Raw genomic sequence first — 18,064 nt, 5'->3', positions numbered from 1 at the left:
GCCCCATCCTGGCGCTCCCCATCTACGTGAGCCACTGCTGCCTGCCAGCACCCGGATGCAGAGCCACAGGAAAGTTTCTTTACTGCTCAAAACAGTCCCGGAGCAGCATCCCTGGGGTCACAGCAGGGCAGGGACAAAGCTCCCCAGTGCTGCATGCCTCGTGGGGTCTGCATACCCCATAGGTCCCTTGTATGTGTGTGTGCCGGGCAGGTGGCATGCTCTGTCCCCCAACACCACGGGGATGTGTTGGTGCTCAGTGCAGGGCACCAGCACCTGCAGCCACTGCAGCACCGTGGAGCCCTTGGCGTGGCTCAGTGCCACCACGGCCCCTTGTCCATATGGCCAGTCTGCGTCTCAGACAATGCTGTGCCTCACACCAGGTTCATGCGGTGCCTCCAGGAGCTCTGCACGGTCCAGGGACCGCCGACAGCAGACACAGTGCAGGAAATCAGCGACGTTGTGTCGGAAGAGCTGTCGGCATGGATGCAGGTACTGGAAGAAGAGGAGCATGAAGTAGATGGCCAGGCAGTAGCCGAGCAGCAGCTGCACCACCAGCAGCAACGTACAGATGTTCTCATAGACATCAGTCTTGAAGAAGTACCAGAGCACGACCAGCGCTGTGTTCTCCAGCAGCCGTGCCACATAGTACACAGCCAGACGGCCCCAGTTCTGTGACTTGTCAATGAGGTCCCGGTCGGCCAACTTGAGCTGCACGGCCGACCAGCAGAACATGTTGATGCTGGCGTAGAGCAGGGTGAAGGCAAACAGCACCACCACCGTGCCCACCCGGCTGAAGTTCTTCTCAATGTTGTCAGGCAGCCGCGTGCCGCTGCGCCAGAACTGCACCCAGGGCTGGAAGAAGACCACCAACAGGTTGGCCAAGGCAATGGGGATGATCCAGTGCTTGAAGACGGTGCTGAAGAGCACCAAGACAGCCACACGGGTGGAGATCTCCAAGCTGCGCCACAGCACGATGCAGAGGAAAGCCAGCGGCCGCAGCTGCACCTTGTAGTCATCGTACTTGACCTGGATGGCCAGGACATTGCAGACGAGCGCCCCGTAGGTGACCGACACCAGGGAGATGCCCATGAGGATGGCTGTGGGAGGAGAGATCAGGGGGTCAGACAGTGCTAGGGGCAGCATGGGGATTTTCTCGCTCTGCTAATCAATCTCTTCCACTTTTCCCAGCTGGGGTTGTGCCTGGGTGTGAAGCAGCGAGAAATGCTGCCCCTGTGCACGGGAACAGCATTTATGTGGGCAGGGCACCACGTGGTTACATGGAGCAAGCGTCTGAGCTGGGAGCATCTCAGTCCCAGCAAGCTCCTCCCAACCCTCTGCGGCTTAACAGCAGGCTGGACAGCATGGGCAAAGCAAACCAAGGGTGCCTAAATGCTCTGGGTTGTACTTTATGTTCAGGGAGGGCAAAGACAGCAGGGCCAGATGGGGCATATCTGCAGAGTCCAATCTGGATGCCACACCATCGTGTGCAGTTGAGGAGATTCTCCCTTACCCCCAAGGTGGCACCACGCCTTGAGGTTCCACCAAACCCCTGAGGTTCCACCACATCCCTGAGATGCCCCCGTGCCCTGCACATCCATGGCAGAGCTTTTGTGCCCAGCATGCAGCCCATCCCTTACCTCGTGTGACGGGGACGTATTTCTCCAGGATGCTGATGTAGAGCTGCAGAGTGAGCTGCGGGGTGGAGCCCAGGAAGGCCTGGATGACGGCCATGCGCTTGAAGGCGTTGCGGTGGGTGGCCAGCCGGCGCACCGAGTGGCCCACCTCCTGCTCCAGCTCCACTTCATAGCCCTTGCGCAGCCGCCGCTTGCGCGTGATGGTGACGTAGGGCTCCTCTTCGTGCCCTGACCAGCAGTACACCACCAGGGCCTCCACACATCTGTGAGCACATGGCCACTGTCACCCCAATGCGCCCCGAGCCATTCCAGCGCTTGAGGCCAGCAGCAAGGGAGGTACAGCGCAGATGGTAGAAGAGCAATAGCTTCACTGGGAGCTAAAGGAAGGGCATAAGCACCCCAGGCTCTGTTTTCCCTCCACTGAGCACCCCACAACAGCATGAGCAAAGTTCTGCTGTTGTGTTTGATCTCTAAAGCCTTCTACGCTTCCTCCTTGATGGGAGCAGCAGGAAGCAGAGAGTGGGGTGGAAGCCGATGTCTGATGGAGCAGATAACACGGCTTCCTGAGCGCGTCCCCTCTGCACCCTGCAGCTCCAGAGAGCGCAGCCTCCTCCTCTGCCTCCTGCTTCCTCCTGATGCCACTCAGCACAGCAGCTTGCATCCAGCCCCTCCATGCCCACCAGCCTCTCCAGCCCTGCTGGCCTCGCTGTCCCACCAGCAGCGCACACAGACCAGGCACAGCCATGGTTCCCTGCAGGCTGGGCTGGCTTTGGGGGCCGGCGGGAAGTAATTGTTTGTGAGCACTGATGGGGAAAACAGCCAGTGCTCTGCTTCAAACCCAAATGGAATGAGGGTTTGGGGACTGATTCTCTTGCCAGATCGGTGCACACGGCCTATTCCAAACTCTAATGGGAAAATGATTTCATCCCAGCACCTGGCTCCAAAGGCAATCGATGCTCACAGTACACCACCAGCCCTCCCCAGCAGGCCGAGCTTGTTCTGCAACCCCAGAGCTGGCTCAGTATCCCCCCACAGCTCAGCATGGCCCTTGCAAGCACTGAACCCCATCCCAGCAGCTGCTGGTGGCAGTGCTCCATGCAGTGGGCCAGCCACTGTCATCCAGCATGATCCGAAGGGGCAGTGCTGCAGTGCTGGTGCTCCCCAGCACAGCTGCCCCCTGGGCCAGGCACTGGGTGAGTTGCGGGACCGTCAGGATGTTTCCCCTATGCACAGCAATGACAGCAGCCGGGGAGGCAGGGCAGCATTCCCCAGCAGTGAGAGCAGCACCTCTTTGGCTTGTGCAACATCCACCTTCGTCCTCCTTTCCCAATGGGGCGTGGCAGCCCCCAGCCCCTCTTCTCTGCACTCACAGCCCCTCGTCCCGAGGCCCCAGACCCCTCCAGTCACTCCAGCAAGGATCTGCATCTCAGCCCCAACAGCGCAATGGCAAATCCCACAGCGAGAGGAATGCTGACTCTACAAAGCAGCCGCGTGAAGAGCACATTTGGCAGCAGGCATGCAACAGGCTGAGAGCCGGGGGGAGGAGGGGGGGGGTCCTGCAGGCAGCGTGGAGGGGTGCGGGGCGCGCAGGGGCTGCTCTGTGGACAGCGCTGCTGACAGCGGGGCTCGGCGCTCCGCCCTGCCCGGCCCTGCCAGGGAGTCGAACCGAACCGAGCCGCGCCGTGCAGAGCCGTGCCGTGCAGAGCCGTGCCCGGATCCCCGCTGCGCTCACCTGATGATGGGCCCCAGCTGCAGCAGGTGCATGAGCAGGACGAGCGGCCGGTCGCGACTGAGGTCGCGGTGCACGAAGATGAGCGTGAGCTGCACCAGGACGGAGGGGCAAAGCACGAAGAAGATGGTGAGCGCCAGCCAGAAGCGGTCGTCGGAGTGGCTGTAGGAGAAGCAGAGGACGGCGGCCGCCGCGCTCTCCCCGCAGAACAGTGCCGTCGAGAAGACGATGCCGAGAGGCAGCTTCGCCCTCGACGGGGCGGCGGCGGGCAGCTGCCCCCCTCCCGGGCCGTCCATCGCGGCGCCGGCGCCGCTCAGCCCCGCCGCGCCGCCATCCCGGGCTGCAGCGGAGAGAGAGGAGCGCTGCGGGAGGGGCGCGGGGGGCTGCGGAGCGCCGAACCCCGCACGGCGCCTCGACGGGCGGCAGCTGCCTCCGCGCCGTGCCCCGAGAGCCGTGGGGGGGGAGGCGGGCCGCGCCAGCTGCGCTCTGGGACCCGCCCCGGCGGGGAGGGGGAGGGACGCTCCTCGGTAGCTGACCCTCCTCCTGGGGACCCCCCGTTACCCTGCCAGGTGCACCTCTTGGAGTCCCGCCCCCCACCACCCCCCCACCACAGCCCCATCCTCACCAGCCTCTCTGTGCTCTGAGTATCTCGGCTCTCTCCCGAGGAGATCCACCCCCCTCTACCAAAGTCCCGGGATGCAGCAGTAAGGGGGGTCCCCACGGGCGGAGGTGCGGTGCCAGGAGGGAGAGCAGTCCTGCCCCCGCAGCCATGGGTGGCTGGGAGGGACCGTACGTGGGTTGGATATGATGGAGGAGATGTGGCTCCTGCAAGCATCCAAGTGGAAGGCAGTGAAGTCCACAGACAGCAGAGTGCTGCTCCGAGGGATGGAGAAGCGTAAGGCTGGCTGGGTCACCCGACATTGGTGGCCATGGAGCGGCCATAGCTGGGCCGGCGCTCTGCCTGCCCTCCGTGTACCACGGTATGAGCAGAGATAGCCACTGGTGCTTGCAAGCTGGCTCTCCAGGCATGCACTGCCTGCCAGATTACTCAGTTTGGGCACACGGTGGCTGGCTGGGACAAAGATGATGAGGCACAGAGCACTCGAGGTCAGCCAGTTCTCCTCACTTCAGACAGACCAGGAAACCCCCAGCGACTTGTAAAAGGCACTGGGTATCCATCCACCAGCAGGGATGCGGTGTCCATCAGCTGCCCTAATTCTAACCCCCAAAGCGAGAAACTCCACAGACCCCACAAGTCAGATCTGCCCCCATTCTACAGAGCCAAGAGCGCTGCCAGGGCTATTGGGTGACGGTGCAGCATGGCGCTGCAGCTGCGCCCACACCTTGGTGTTTGCAGCAGGAGCGATGCGCAATTGAAATCATTTATGCAACTTCCATTTATCCAAATTAAAAGCATCCCCCAGGAGCCTGGCAGGTCACCAAGCCCTCGGCTGAGCAATGCCTGGGCTGGGAGTCATCGTATTTTTAATCTTGTCTTCCCTTGTTTCGTGATGAAATATTTAAGAGCAGTTGGTTAAGAAGACAAGAATGCCAACCCTGCGTCTGCGAGACCGGAACCATCAGAGGAATGGATGGACAAAGCCTCACGGCGCTCCCCACGCCAATCATTATCCCATACTCTGACCTGCATGTGGGGAGGCAGAGGAGTGTTTGCTGCTGGACACCGTGAGTCACCCAGTGAGCTGCACGACCTGCGGAGCTCAGCGCTGTAAACAGACCATAAAAGTGATGCGTGTCTGAGGAGTCAGAGGGCGACCTGCTGCTGCCTCTCCCAGTGCCTCCATTAATGCCTCTGCAACCCTGGGACCGGGACACTGGGGTGCTGTGGTTGCACCCTGCCTTTGCCCACTGCAAGCGCCTCTCCCACCGCCCAGGGGTGCCCAAAGCAATGTCCCCAAGCCTTTGAGAATGCCACTCTCCTGTTTCCAGTGCCTTCTCCAGGAGAACAACTCAACCTCATTATGTTCTTCATCCTGGATTTCATTGTTTTATTAATCCCACGATGAACGCAGGGATGGAGCAACAGCGCCCACCCGCCCTGTGCAATTTGGGGTTGTGCAGCTGCTCCCCGCACGTGGCTGAGGGAGGGCACTTGTGTGGCAGCCAGGCTATAGATAGTGATAGGTGCAGCCTCCTGCAGGGCTCCAACACTGAAAATAGGCACAGATCCCTGACAAATGCCTGCCCAACAACTCCGCTCCTCTAAAAGGAGAGCAGGAAGAAGCTGGTGACAGAGAACAGCACGCAGGAGCTCTTAAAGAGCCCACCCAGATGCAGGAGAACTGCTCGCACGCTCCCACTGTGGTTTCTCTCCTCCCCTCTCTGCCATTGCACTAGGACCCCGACACACACAGCTTCCCAAGCTGGGACACGCCAAGCTGCTGGATTCCCAAATATAGCCCTGAGCACAGCAGCAGGACAGCTGCTCCCCACCGCTGCCCTTCCGGATCACCAACCTCAGCAGTGCTCCTCGGTTTGTGCCAAGGAACCCCCATCCAGTGCTGCACAGAGCATCGGGGACGTGGGTCCCAGAAGCCCCACGTGCTGAATGCAGCTCCCCAACATCTCCCAGCTACGTGCTGCGAGCAGGAGCAGCGGGCTGCGTGTGCTCCCTGCCCTCACAGCAGCTACAGCTGGTGGGGCTCGGAGGAGTTTCAGAGCCAGGAACTTTTTACTTAGTTTGGAAATAGCTTTAGAAATGACTCGCTTTCCCATCTTAAGCTGGTTGGATTCTGCAGCGCGTTCTTAGTAACTCAGCTGTATTTTTTTTCCTGCCCCGTCAGCCTGCGGAGCAGTTTCTGGTTGAAGGAACATGTTTGTTTTCCATTTGCTTTGCAGATTCACACAACCGCTTTTGCTGCTCCTTTTCCTTCCACAGCCTCACTCTCCTGCAGGGAGAAAACTGACGTCTGGCCTAGGTCTGACTGCAGCCCAGGGCACTGCATGGAGCTGAGCGGGCACAGGCACGGCTTCACTGCAGATCAGAGAGAGCATTGATTGCACAGGAAAGGGGAGCTGCCTGCTTTGGATACGTGCACATTCTGAAAGCACGACCCTCCAGCTGCAGTCCCACCAGGTGATGCTGAAACAGTAAAGCAGGACTTAAAGCTCCTTTTAATGGGGTGAGTCCCTTGGTCCCAGCAGGCACATGGTGCATGGCAGGCAGCAGGGATGCTCTGTGCTCAGCTCCTTTCCCCCACAGCCCTGAGCAGATCTACAGTGGGACACGAGCAGTGCGGGGCACTGCCCATCTATGTGCCCAGCTCTGTGCACAGAGCAGGGGTGAGCTGGCAGCTTCCCCTTACAGAAGGAAGAAGAAAACCAAGCAGAACAGCCTGTGTTCAGCTGGCGTTCACTATGCCCCAGCCTGTTTGGGGCACACTTTCGTTTGTGCAGAGCAGAAAGGTGCTTATCTCCCTGCTCTGAAAGCAGCCTCCCCGCTTCCGTGTTTGCTATGGGGCTCAGCTGTGCCATTTCTGGGGGGGGGACGGGACATCGAGTGCTCCACAAAAATGGCCTCCCTGCCCAAAATAGCCACCAGCTCGCCACGCTCTGTGAGCAAACACTGCATGGCCCTGGCTCACCGACAACAGGTTTCCTGGTGTGGGCAGCAATTACCCTGCAGCTGCAGCCGGGCTGTGGGGCGCTGGGGTGTAATTAGCTGCTGGGATTTGCAAGTCCGTGTGATCAGGTTTAGTGTCAGCCAGCAGAGCTGTGCTGGGATTTAAAGGGACGATGCAGGCCTTTGCATGTGGGCCTGCTGCTGTGAGAGGGTTGCTGCCATCGGCCGATGGGCTGGCAGCATGGCGTGTCTCTCCTCGGGGCTGCACGTCACTGCCCTGCATGGTGACTGTGCATTTGGGGCAGGATCTGGGGCAACTTGGTCCCCAGCAGAGCAGGACAGCTTGCAGGCATTGCTGCTGGTGCTCTGGGGTCCTGGTTCTTATTTCCTTATTACAGCCACCCTAGCTATGTGCAGTGATCAGCATGCCCAGTGCTTTCCTTGCAAGCTGTCACTTGCTGAGTGCTGGCATCCCCAGACCTGTCACAGCAGCTCCCCCATGCTGCACCTCCCCAGGGTCCCAGCCTTGTCCCAGTGTGCCCGCAGTCACTCAGTGCATACTCACGGGGTCCATGAAGCCGTGGCAGTGCAGCCCGTGTCCCTCCACGCTTCTCCGTGGTCTCTGTGGTGTCACCTCCTTTCCTTGCCTGCTGCTCTCCAATGGGCAGAAATAGCCCCACGCCACGTGCTGCCCTCCAGGCAGTGATACCAGAGGCCACACAGCCCCAGCACCCAGTGCACAGCTTGCCCTCGGGGACTTCACTGCCACCACTGTCACTGCTCTCCGTGAGGTGCCTGGCCCAGCACAGAGCCAGCTCCGGGTCCAGTCACAGCCCCAGTGAGGAACATCTCCCGTTCTCCACCAAGATAAGAAATTCTGCCTTAGAGTTTCTCACCTGGCAACAGTCACCAAGGAAACTCGGACGGCTCCCAAGGGTCCCCTGTTGGCACAGCCGAGGGGTGTCCCTGTGCTGTACGACGTGCTGGGAGTGGGGACACGTGTGTCCCTGGTGCCGCCCGCTGCAGGCACCGGGCCAGCCCTGTAACCTGAGCCACTGCTGCACCACGTCCCAGGCGGAGCTGAACGCCCATTGCTCAGGGCTCGGCCCTCTCCCAGCACCCACAGGTTTCACTGGGCTCTGGGGTGTGTTTTTGAGGCTCTCCTGGCTGTGTGCACATCAGGAAGGGCACCCTACAATCTGCCTTGGGTGCATGGGGGCTGCCACCACGTGATATGGGCACAGCTCCTTCTGCAAAGAACTAGCCCGTGTTGTGCTCTTGCAGGGGCCTCTGATACTGGAGGGACCATCGATACAGTCACAGCACCCCCAGGCTGGGGGGCAGCAGGGGACAGGGCCACGACCACTGCTGGCCCTGGGAAGTTGGTCAGGGCTGTCAGCCATGCATGTAGGAGGAGGTGATGGGCAGAGGTGGAAGGCAGTGAGGGTGTGGATGTCAGGAGTCAGGCTGCTTGCAGACAGAAATGAGGTTCTAGTGCTCATTTAATTGGTGTTCGTGACAGCCCTGGGTGCCATCTGCTCACCTGGGGTGCTGTCAGAGAGACGGAGCATGGGGGCACACCATGGCCCGGAATACTGCAGTTGGTGTGACTAGGGAACCTTGCTCCATCAATCATTAACCACGTGAGCTCCCTGCCCATGTAGGACATTGACCTGGGGCCAGGCACTGCCCCACCCTCCTGCCTGAGTGTGTGGTGCCCCATCGCAGGGTTTGCATGGGGAAAGCCATGCTACTGCCCCAGCGTGTGAGTGTTTTGGGATGCTTGGCATCATCTCTGCATCCCCAGCTCACTTTGCTATGGTTGCTCTATGGCTGCTCGTGCAGAGAAATCAAGCATGGATCCCACCTGCAGCCCACACTTCCTGGCGTGGCTTTTGGCAGATCTCATGTCCTCATCCCTCTGGATCCCATGTTCTGCACTGAGCTGCTATGGCTCACACCACCCCTGAGCTGCCTCTGTCTGCCTGCAGGGCACCAACCATGGCTGCAGGAAGCAACAGGAAACATGAGGAGCCAGATAAGCACTGCAGGGCTGCAGATCAAGGAGCTGAAGCTTCATCCTCTCCCTTCCCATTGTCGCTGTTGCCCAGCCCTGTGCCATCCTCACCCAGACTCCATCTGCTTCAAGCAACAAACTCACATGGCAGCGCACAGGCACCCGTGGGGCCAGGAGCAGCCATGGGTGTGCAGAGCAGCCTGGTACCTCCAGCAGAACCCCGGGTGCTTCTCAGACCCCCCTCCCTGCTCCCAACCAGGCACTGCCCAGCTGTGTGTTGATTCTGCTCTGGAAGCCTCCAAACTATTCCAGAGGAGCAGCGTGCAGCAGCCTGGGCTGACCCGCATGGATTAGGGAGGCTGCAGGGAGTAAATCACGTAAATCCAGATTAGGTTTAAGCAGGTGCTACGCAAAGGAGATGCAAGGGGAGTGAGCTGGTGGTGTGAGTGAGGGGACAGAGCGCGGGGCCACGCCGGGACGCTGGGTTTGCAGGTGCCCACAGCACAGAGCAAAGCATGTTCCACCTCTTCTCGCACTGCTGGACCTGGCTGCAGGCTGTGCAGGAGCCCATCAGGTAAATCCATGTTGTGTTCAGCTGTGGGATATCGGGGTGCTGCACCAGGGCTCCCCAAAGCGCAGGGTAAAGGGACACGGTGCCATGGAGCTGGGGTAGAAGCCCTTGGGAGGAGCATTGTAGGTGGGTGATGTTTGCAATGTGGGGGTTTACGGTCCCATCCCAGCCGTGTCAATGTGGTGCTGCAATGGCTGGAGGTGGAGCTCAGTGCCCACGCAGGCTCCTGTTTGTGTTTAAGGTGAAAATGACTCATGTTGTTGACATGTAAACCAAAGAGGAAATGCTCCGATGGAGTGTGTTAACTGCAGACCAAACATGACTGTTGAGGAGCAGGAAAAATCTCTTGGGTCTGGGCAGAAGCTGACAAAAGTCCCGGCTCTCTCTGGTTTAGCTACAATGCGGAAAAGCACTGAGAAAAATCATTAACTGCTCTCGTATAAGTAACAATGTTTTCATCCTGTGTGTACCATCGCCCAGCCCCATATGACGGGAAACAGTTGCTGTTAAAGGGCCAGGTGCTGGTAGCTCTGCCCTCACCCTTTCCTCTCCTGGCCAAAATAAAGCTGTTCCCATGCCCAGAGGCCCCAGAGTTGGCACCCAGCATTATGGCTGAGGACAGTGGCTCAGATGGAGCCCTGATGCTCAGTATGTTGCCCACAGGAAGGTGACCCTGCTCGTCATGGGGCTGGACAACTCAGGGAAGAGCTCCGTCATCATGGACATCATGAGAGGTGGGGAGGATGGCCTCCTGCGGGGAGGGTCCCACCGGGAGCATGGTGCTTGTGCCTGCTGTGCCTGTGGGCTGCAGCACGCGATGCAATGCCCGGGATCCCAGCAGCAGTGCCCCACAGATCCCTCTTGGCTGGGTTGTGCCAGTCGTGGTCCATGACTGGACCAACCCATGGTTGCTGCTCGGGGGAGCAGAGTGCTGGCTGTGCCTTGGGGGTCTCACAAGTCAGCAGGGGGAAGTGATCAGGGAGTGGGATGCATGCATGGAAGGGATGCCCTCACACTGCAGCCTTCTCCCCCAACACAGCTCTGGCCAGCGAGGTGCTGCCTGCAGCACAGCCCGGCCAGACCCGCCTGCGAGTGAACAGGTTTGAGGTGACGCTGGTGGAGCTGCCCGGAGCTCAGCGCTGCCGCAGTGCCTGGCGCAGCCACTATGCTGCAGCCAACGGGCTGCTCTTCGTGCTGGACTCCAGTGACCTGGCACGGATGGAGGAGGCCCGCAAGGCTCTGAGCCGCATCCTGAGTCACCCCGATGTCTCCGGAAAGCCCCTCTTGCTGTAAGACTGTAGTGTTTGGGGTTGTGGGGAGGAGTGGGAACTCCAGCAGTGATGGGGAACACGTAGCGAGATGGCTCCAGGACTGACCAGCTCTCCCTGTGCCCCAGCCTGGCCAACAAGCAGGATGTAGCAGCTGCCCTGCTGCCCTGTGAGCTGATCGAGCGCCTGGCACTGCAGCGGCTGGTCAACGAGAACCACTCACCCTGTCGCATTGTGAGTGTAGGGCTGCCCCGAGCCCACTTCCCTTCCATGTGCATCCAGGGGTTGTGGGAGGGCTGAGCAAACCCTGCCACCTCCAGGAGCCATGTGCAGCCGTGGGCCCGGCCCGCAGCACACTGCAAGGACTGCGCTGGCTCCTGCGTGCTGCTGCTGAGCACTCCCTGCAGCTCCCCACTGCCTGCTCCCCACCGCCTGACCCCAGACCTGGAGCAGAGCGCGGCCGCCCACATGCGCGCAGGTGTGTGTGCAGCTCCATGGGTGTCATTCTCCTACCTGCATGGGGCTCATCCTAACCCCAGCTGTGCTCTCACCCCAGCAGGGACCCCCTTACCCAAGGGGAAGGCGAATCTTGCAGTGCAGAGAAGATAAAGGAGCCCCAGCCCACCCGCCACCTTCTCCCCCCTACTCTCCAGGTGAGATTCCCCCAGCCGCAGCGGGGAGCAGAAGATGGAGGAGTTCCCATCAGCTCTCCCCTTCTTCCCTCTGTCCAGAAGGTGGGCACAAAAGGCCCCGGGAAGAGGAAGAAGAAGGTGAAGGTGAGGAAGAAGGGCACAGGGCAGCTGAGCCCAGCTGAAGAACCAGATGGAGGAGCAACAGGAGGGGCTGATGGCCGAGGCAGCGCTGCTGTGGGGCTGATGGCCACCAATAGGGTTGGGCAGGAGGAGCCTGTGCCTGCTGGGATGGCTGCCCCCCACTCAGGTGAGAGGAGGCTGCAAGAACTGCTGACACCGTCCACGCAGGCACCTCAGGATCCCCAGAGCCACCCTAAGAGGGGCTGCGGGGACCCAGACATGTGATGCTGTGCTGGACCAGCAGTCCCTGGGATCTTCCTTAGCTCTGCTGGCAGGTCAGCTGAGCTCAGAGAGGATGGCAGCAGTCTGGACGGGAATAAGGAGAGATGTGTCTGATGCACAGAGGTGATGGAGGGCTGCAGACCTGCCAGCAGCAATCCTCCCAGCTGGGTTGGTGACACAGGCACCCCTGCCCAAAGGCGATGCCTGAAATTCTGTATTTCTCTATCCAGCACAGGGCACGAAAAAGAAAAAGAAGAAAAAAATCAAGAATAAAATCAAATCACAGGAGCCTGTTGTGGAGCAGCAGCAGGAGGAGGTCTCAAGTACCTTTGGTTGGTATTTCCCAGGGCTGACTTTGCCCCAGAGTATCAAGGGGTCCCATTCTGTTGGCAGCAGGGTTTGAGTTGCTTGGGAGCATTTGGGCATATAGTGTCTGGTGAGGGGGCACAGGTACAGGCAGGGCAAAGTGCTGGGGAGGTGGGTGCTGTGTCTGCTGCCTTCGGGTAGGATGCAGCCAGGGAGCCCAAGAGCACGGTGCCAGGCTCTGCCCCCATGGCTTAGTGTTCCCTTCCTCCCCCAGACCTGTACCGCCGGGCGATGCTGGCTCTGAAGATGCGGCAGGAGCAGAGGAAGCAGCCATCTGCCATCGCCCCCTGAGCAGGACAGGCGAGTCCCAGGGCATGCGTGGTCCTGCAGCTCGTGCAGGGCTCCTAGGCTGGTTGGCCAGGGCTGGCAGTCCTGGGGCAGGAACAGCAGCACTGTTGTCCTCTGCGTGACTTGAAAATCAGGATCTGCAGGAGCAAGCCAGAAGTCCCGTTGTAAAGAGCCTCTTTGGCAGCCAGGTTGCAAACAGCTTGAAAAGGAAACAGAAGGCACTTTCTGACCCCGTGCTAATATTCTATGTAAGACTTGTCCTGAACCCTGCTGAGTCTGTAGAAGAGAGAGGAAGCTTGGAGCAAATATCCCGTGGGAAAAGCCCGTTACTTGAACTGACATAAACCCTGTCAAAGCTGTGTTCGTGGGTCAAGGGCTAACTCAGCTGCTCATCCAGCCCCTGCCTGCTGCATGGACACACTGAGCTTCAGCTGGTGAGGTCAGGTGGGCGGAGCCATACCCAGCTCCAGCCCGAGCCGGGGCACAGAGCAGCATCTGCATCTAACACGACCATCTGCATCTAACACGACCCATCCGTGGTTACTGATTCATGGGCACTGCCTGCCCCGTGCGGGACAAGAAAAACCACTCAACTGATCAGCTGGGCTAAAAAAAAGGCAAAAGAACAACTCTGGCTTCTCCGCCTTGCTGGTGTGCTGTGAAATGATTAGATTCGATTGCCAGTGCCCATAGTGATCGATTGCAGCAGCTTAAACCCAGCCTCTGCTTGCAGTAAGCCTGTCCCTCTGCCCTCTCCAGGGAGACGAGAGCCAGGGTCGGGAGGGCCGGCAGCTCCCCCTGCTGCCCTGGACGTGCAGGGAAATAAACCAATAAATGCGGTACAACCCTCTTCTATTCTCTGTTTCTTCCTTTTTGTTGCTGTTGGATTTTGTTTGTTTGTCTGTTTGTTTTCGTCTCCCCCTTCTGAATGAAGATTTGTAGCTTTCTGATAAAGAAACACTCTACTGCTGCCATGGATACCAGAAGTAGCCCAGTGAAAAGAGGCTAAAGACAAACCCGGCCCAGCTGCTATTACTGGGCAGCTACCTGAAACTCCCCAAGGGAGCCAGCTGGAAGGAGCATGCAGAGCTGACCTAAGGCATGTGTGCAATGAGGGACAGCAGGGTGCTGGCACAGGCTGCCCCAGTGGCTGCGTCCCTCCAAGCTGATGGAACACAAGGAGCATTTGGAGCAAAAAGAGCAAAAAGAGCTCTGTGTTAAAAACATTCTACCTCAGAACCAGATAAAGCTCAGAAATGGGATCCTGAAGGCCCTTCCATGGGGTTATGCATGGGTATCTCTCCTGTTATACATCTGCAATTGCATTTTATAAACAAAACCTTGATCGTGCAGTTTTCCCCCCTAAGCGAAACCCTTTCCAAGGGGGTACAAACAGAACAGCACACAAAGTGTTGCAAAGACAATTAAGAGCAAGTGTGACTGATTGTAGCTAACGAGCTCTTTGCCACGTGAATGTCAAGGATCCCGTCTCACAGGCTGCCTGCAGGTGTTGCTTGTTCCCACCAGTGCTTTTTTAATGCACAGCACAGACAGAGGACAAGCACTGGGGTTTCCTGGAGGCTGGTGGAAACCCTCCCTCTATTATAGCTGCCTTCTTCCTGAGCTGAACTAAAGGTCAAAAATAAGAATATAACTTGAAACAGCTCTAGGGTGGCTGTGCTGATAAAGACTTGACCGGCCTCTATAATGATGGCCTTTCTGTTTTTGGTTGGCTTAGTAATTCTTTGGGGTGTGGCTACAGGTATCACAAATACAGGTAAGGTGCGTGGCTTTTCTTCGACATGTTCTGTGGTGAGGAAATGGTTTGCTATGTGTATGCACCTAAATGCACACAAATAAGGTGAGTGGATGTGAAACAGCAGGATGGATGTTTGGATGGATACAAGCCTGGAGTTGGAGCGGTTTAGGGCTTGAGAAGCTGTATGATAAGTAAACTTCCTCCCACTTGGAGCTCTTGCCCTCTGTCAGGTGGGTAACTCCCTGAGCTCCCCTTGATTGCTATGAAAGAGGCTACCGAAACTTTGCAGGGAAAGGGAAGATAATTAGAAAGCATGGAAGCTTTCTAAGTGAAATGAGCCTTGTTGGAGGCTTTACTGCTGGCAGGAAGGAAGCAATCGTGTTTATTTGATGGGTGTATTTGTTTTGAGGCATGAGGGAGTGTGCAGGAGCCTGAGATACACAGCTCTGTTACACCACGTACCACATATAGTCAATGTTTTTTCCTCTAATAAAGAGCTTTATTTTTTCCCTCAAAAAAGGGAATTCTGTTAACTAAAACTAGTAGCTTTTCTGCTTCATAAATGATCGCTGTAAGTCGCTGAGTATTTGAATATATTATTTCAGGCTAAGAGGGAAGAGTCTCCTGAGGAAGCCTATCAGTGTGTTAATTAAAGGGCTTTAGCTATAGGATATTGCTGGATATGAGATCAAGAGTGAATTTAGTAACCAGAATTCTTCATGTTAGTCTTCTGCAGCAATCAGGGCTCATGTTTTGTCTGTGGAAGAGCTTACACCTTATTAAACTGCATTTATGCATCATCAAGCCCTGCCCTAGTCCTGATGATGTAGATAATTCTTGCTCCCCAAGCTGCGCTTTAAGACTTTCCAACCCATCTTGTGTGTGCAGCACAGCTGAGGTTTTGGGGCTGATTTTTGCAGGCCTTCAGTGTTTTCATGTGTTTACTTTGCATAGTTTGCAAGGTACAATTGCTGTGCAGGCTTTGCAGCTGCCAGCACCTGAACTCTGTGTTCTGGCAGGGAAAGCTGCTGGCGGGGTGATGAACTGATTTGAAATGGACTTTGAGAGAAGGGGGGGGAGGAAGGGGGAAAGAATGCATGTGTAAGTCTCCTTGCTCAACTGCCACTGCAGCATGCGCGCTGCTGCTGAGTCAGCTCAGTACAGCGTGGTACAGACTGAACCGGCTGCTTCCTTCCCCTTTTTCCAGCAAGGCTGTATTAAGCCCAGCCCGTGGCAGCCCTGCTGCACAAAGGTGAGCCCTACCATCGTGCCTTTCCCAGGTGGGAGAGGACCTCAATAGGCCTCAGGGCAGAAAGAATGGTTTTGAGAGCTGGTAGATGCTGTGGAGGATGGCATTAAGTGCTCCTGCCTCATGCAAGCAGCTTCCCAAGCTGCAAGCCGACCAGAGGGGGCTGTGTCCTGCTGGTAAATGGGCACCTAGCTGGGTCTGCGTGGCTTAACAAGATAACCTTTAACGCTGGGATGGCCTGCAGGCTAGTTTGCATCAGCACCCATCGGGAGGTGGGTGATGGGCTGTGCAGGGGAGCTGAGCAGTGTGTCTCCACTGGCTTCGTGCTCCACGGGCATGAAACCCGTCATGCGTTCCGAACGTGAGAGGAGCCCACGGCACCTTTTCCAAAGGCAGCTCGTCCCCTGCACGGCCGCGGGGTGGCAGAAGAAGCAAAGAACGTTGCTTTCTGTTGGCACAGCCAGGCCTGGAGCCCACCGTGTGCTGCTGCTCTGCGGGGCGATGGAGCGCTCCGTGCTGAGCAGAGCTGGTTCAGAGCTGGTTTAGGTGTTAAGAACTCTAACGATTCCCATTCGTTATTTAGTGTTCTTTGTTTTCTTGCACTGTTTCCTTTGTTGTGGTTGTGCTTTTGTGTGGAAGGTGACAGCAGGGCTGCACCTGCGATAATGGGAAGGTGCCTCCAGGAGCTGCTACTTAGCAGAGCACGGTGTAAAAGCTTCCCCCGGTGTGTGCTTAGCCAAGGTGGGGCTGCTTTTCATCTCGACTCAGATGTGTTGTTCAGGGTGTTGTTATTGCTTTTAAAATGCCAAGTGAAAAAAAGCGGCGTGTTTTCTCGCTCTGGGCTCAGAAACGCTTCGGCCTCGGGGCAGCGCGGCGCCTGCTGGCGGGGAAGGGGGGGGTCCCGTGAGGAGCACCGAGGGACCCTCACCGCCGTGCCCGGTTACGGGCTGGGGGAGCGCTGCTGTGTGCCGAACGAGGGCAGGCCGGGGGGGTCCCTCCCCAGGCCGCGCCGCGGGCCCCGCACTACAGCTCCCAGGCTGCCCCGGGCGCGGCGGACCCGCCTCTCGGGCGGCGGTGGACAAAAGCGCGGCGCGGGGGCGCGGGGGAAGTGCCCGGCAGCCGAGCGGCCCGCAGCGCCCGCAGCCCAGCCCCGAGAGCCGGCCGGCCGGCGGGGCCCCGCGGCGGGGATGGTGCGCGGCCGGCGGGACAGCCTGGGGGCCGCGGCGAGGCGGGCGATGCGGCGGTGAGGGCGGCGGGGCCGGGCGCTGCCGCGATGCTCCGCCGCAGCCTGAGCCGCCTGGTGAGTTGCGGGGCCGGGCGGGGGGAGGTCGGAGAATCCGCGTGTTCGGGTCGCGCTTCCCGAGGGGCTCCGGCTGCTGGGCCGCCCTCGTCCTCCTGGAGCCTCCCCTTCGGGTACTGCTGGCTGCGGGGCTCCAAAAGGCGCCGGCTTTGCTGCAGGAGCAGGAACCTTTGATTCCTTAGGAATTTTTAATAACACCGCCTTCCCCCCCCCCCCCCCCCCCCTCCTCACCCCGCAATAATAATAATTAAAAAGTTAATACGGAGGGGTTTCCCCGTCGCAGGACGCTCAGCAGCCCCGTGCAGCCCGCAGCGGGATGGAGGTACCAGCAGCTGTCAGCGCACTCAGTGCTGCTCTTCCCAGTGCTGCTTCTTGTCCCCACGTAACACCTTAAAAACCTCCCCGGTGCCACATAAGCTACTTTGGAGATTTCCCTGTGACCTCATTGCTTGGACCGGGCTCTGCAATTACTCACTTTTTCCTGTTCCGCAGTAAGTGTGAGAGCGGGGCTTTTTGCATCATTTCAGAGGCCTCCGTGTTGCTGATTGCACAGCAGGGTTGCTGGGGTTCAGATGTGCCCCTGTTGGCCCCGGGGCGATGCGCTCTGCCTTCAGCTGCTGCAAGGGCAGAACTGCTGAGAAATGATTTTTGTTGTTACGTTCACTTCTGTTTTTGAGCCAGCTGTTTGTGCCGGACTTTCAGCATAAGGAACTCTCCTTGTTTTTAAGTCGCACTAGGAGCGAAGGTGGTTCGTTCTACTGTTTTTGTGCTGTTAGGTTGCGTTTCTGTTGGAGCCTTTGGCTTGGCCTTGCAGCAGATGCAGCAATTGGGGCTTTGGTTTGATGGCCCCAGATGTAGCTGTGGTGCCCCCAGTTATTGAGGCTCAGCCCTGCCCGGTGCTGCATGCTTCCTGCCACTCCCTTGTTGGAGGCTTGCAATGCACATCCAGAGGTGGTTGAGCGCAGAGTGCTGGCTGTTCTGTTCAAAACTGATTTTAGTTGGCTGCTTTGTGTAAGCAAGTGCTGGGGAGCTGCTGAGATAACTGTAGGGTCCGTGGGTGCCACCCATGGTTGGAGCCGTCATCCTCATGCTAAAAGGAACAGGAGCCTTTTGCTATGCCTTTGGGGCAGCAGTTGCTGAATGCTTCTCCCAGCTCTTTTGCTTGCTATCAGGCCAGTACAGGTTGCCCAGGCTGGGGCAGATAGCAGCTCCTGCTGCTGTTGTAGCTGCACATAACCCTGGGGAGGCTGGGAGCCGTGGGGCTGT

At 58.3% G+C, this 18,064-nt stretch overlaps 2 protein-coding genes across 2 annotated transcripts in view; one reads left to right on the top strand and one right to left on the bottom strand.

Moving 5' to 3' along the window:
* Positions 1–57: 57 nt before the first annotated feature.
* On the bottom strand, positions 58–7,773 carry XKRX (XK related X-linked). The gene is made up of 4 exons (XM_072335567.1): positions 7,512–7,773; positions 3,367–3,703; positions 1,638–1,897; positions 58–1,097 (listed from the first exon to the last, which is right to left on the bottom strand). Exons 2-4 carry the CDS (start codon positions 3,657–3,659, stop codon positions 355–357), a joined length of 1,296 nt encoding a protein of 431 aa, XP_072191668.1. The 5' UTR covers positions 3,660–3,703; positions 7,512–7,773; the 3' UTR covers positions 58–354.
* An 8,876-nt stretch (positions 7,774–16,649) lies between these two features.
* The window catches only part of ATP11C (ATPase phospholipid transporting 11C), a 49,251-nt gene continuing 47,836 nt past the window's right edge, over positions 16,650–18,064 (top strand). Inside the window, exon 1 of the mRNA XM_072334098.1 lies at positions 16,650–16,798. Within this exon, the coding sequence (XP_072190199.1) occupies positions 16,772–16,798 (27 nt within the window). The 5' untranslated portion in view covers positions 16,650–16,771. The remainder of the gene's footprint in view (positions 16,799–18,064) is intronic.

The sequence above is a fragment of the Excalfactoria chinensis genome, chromosome 4, assembly GCF_039878825.1.
Source record: "Excalfactoria chinensis isolate bCotChi1 chromosome 4, bCotChi1.hap2, whole genome shotgun sequence".
NCBI classification, from domain to species: domain Eukaryota; kingdom Metazoa; phylum Chordata; class Aves; order Galliformes; family Phasianidae; genus Excalfactoria; species Excalfactoria chinensis.
Note: the sequence above shows the minus strand (reverse complement) of the source record. Positions and strands in the feature narration are given on the sequence as shown.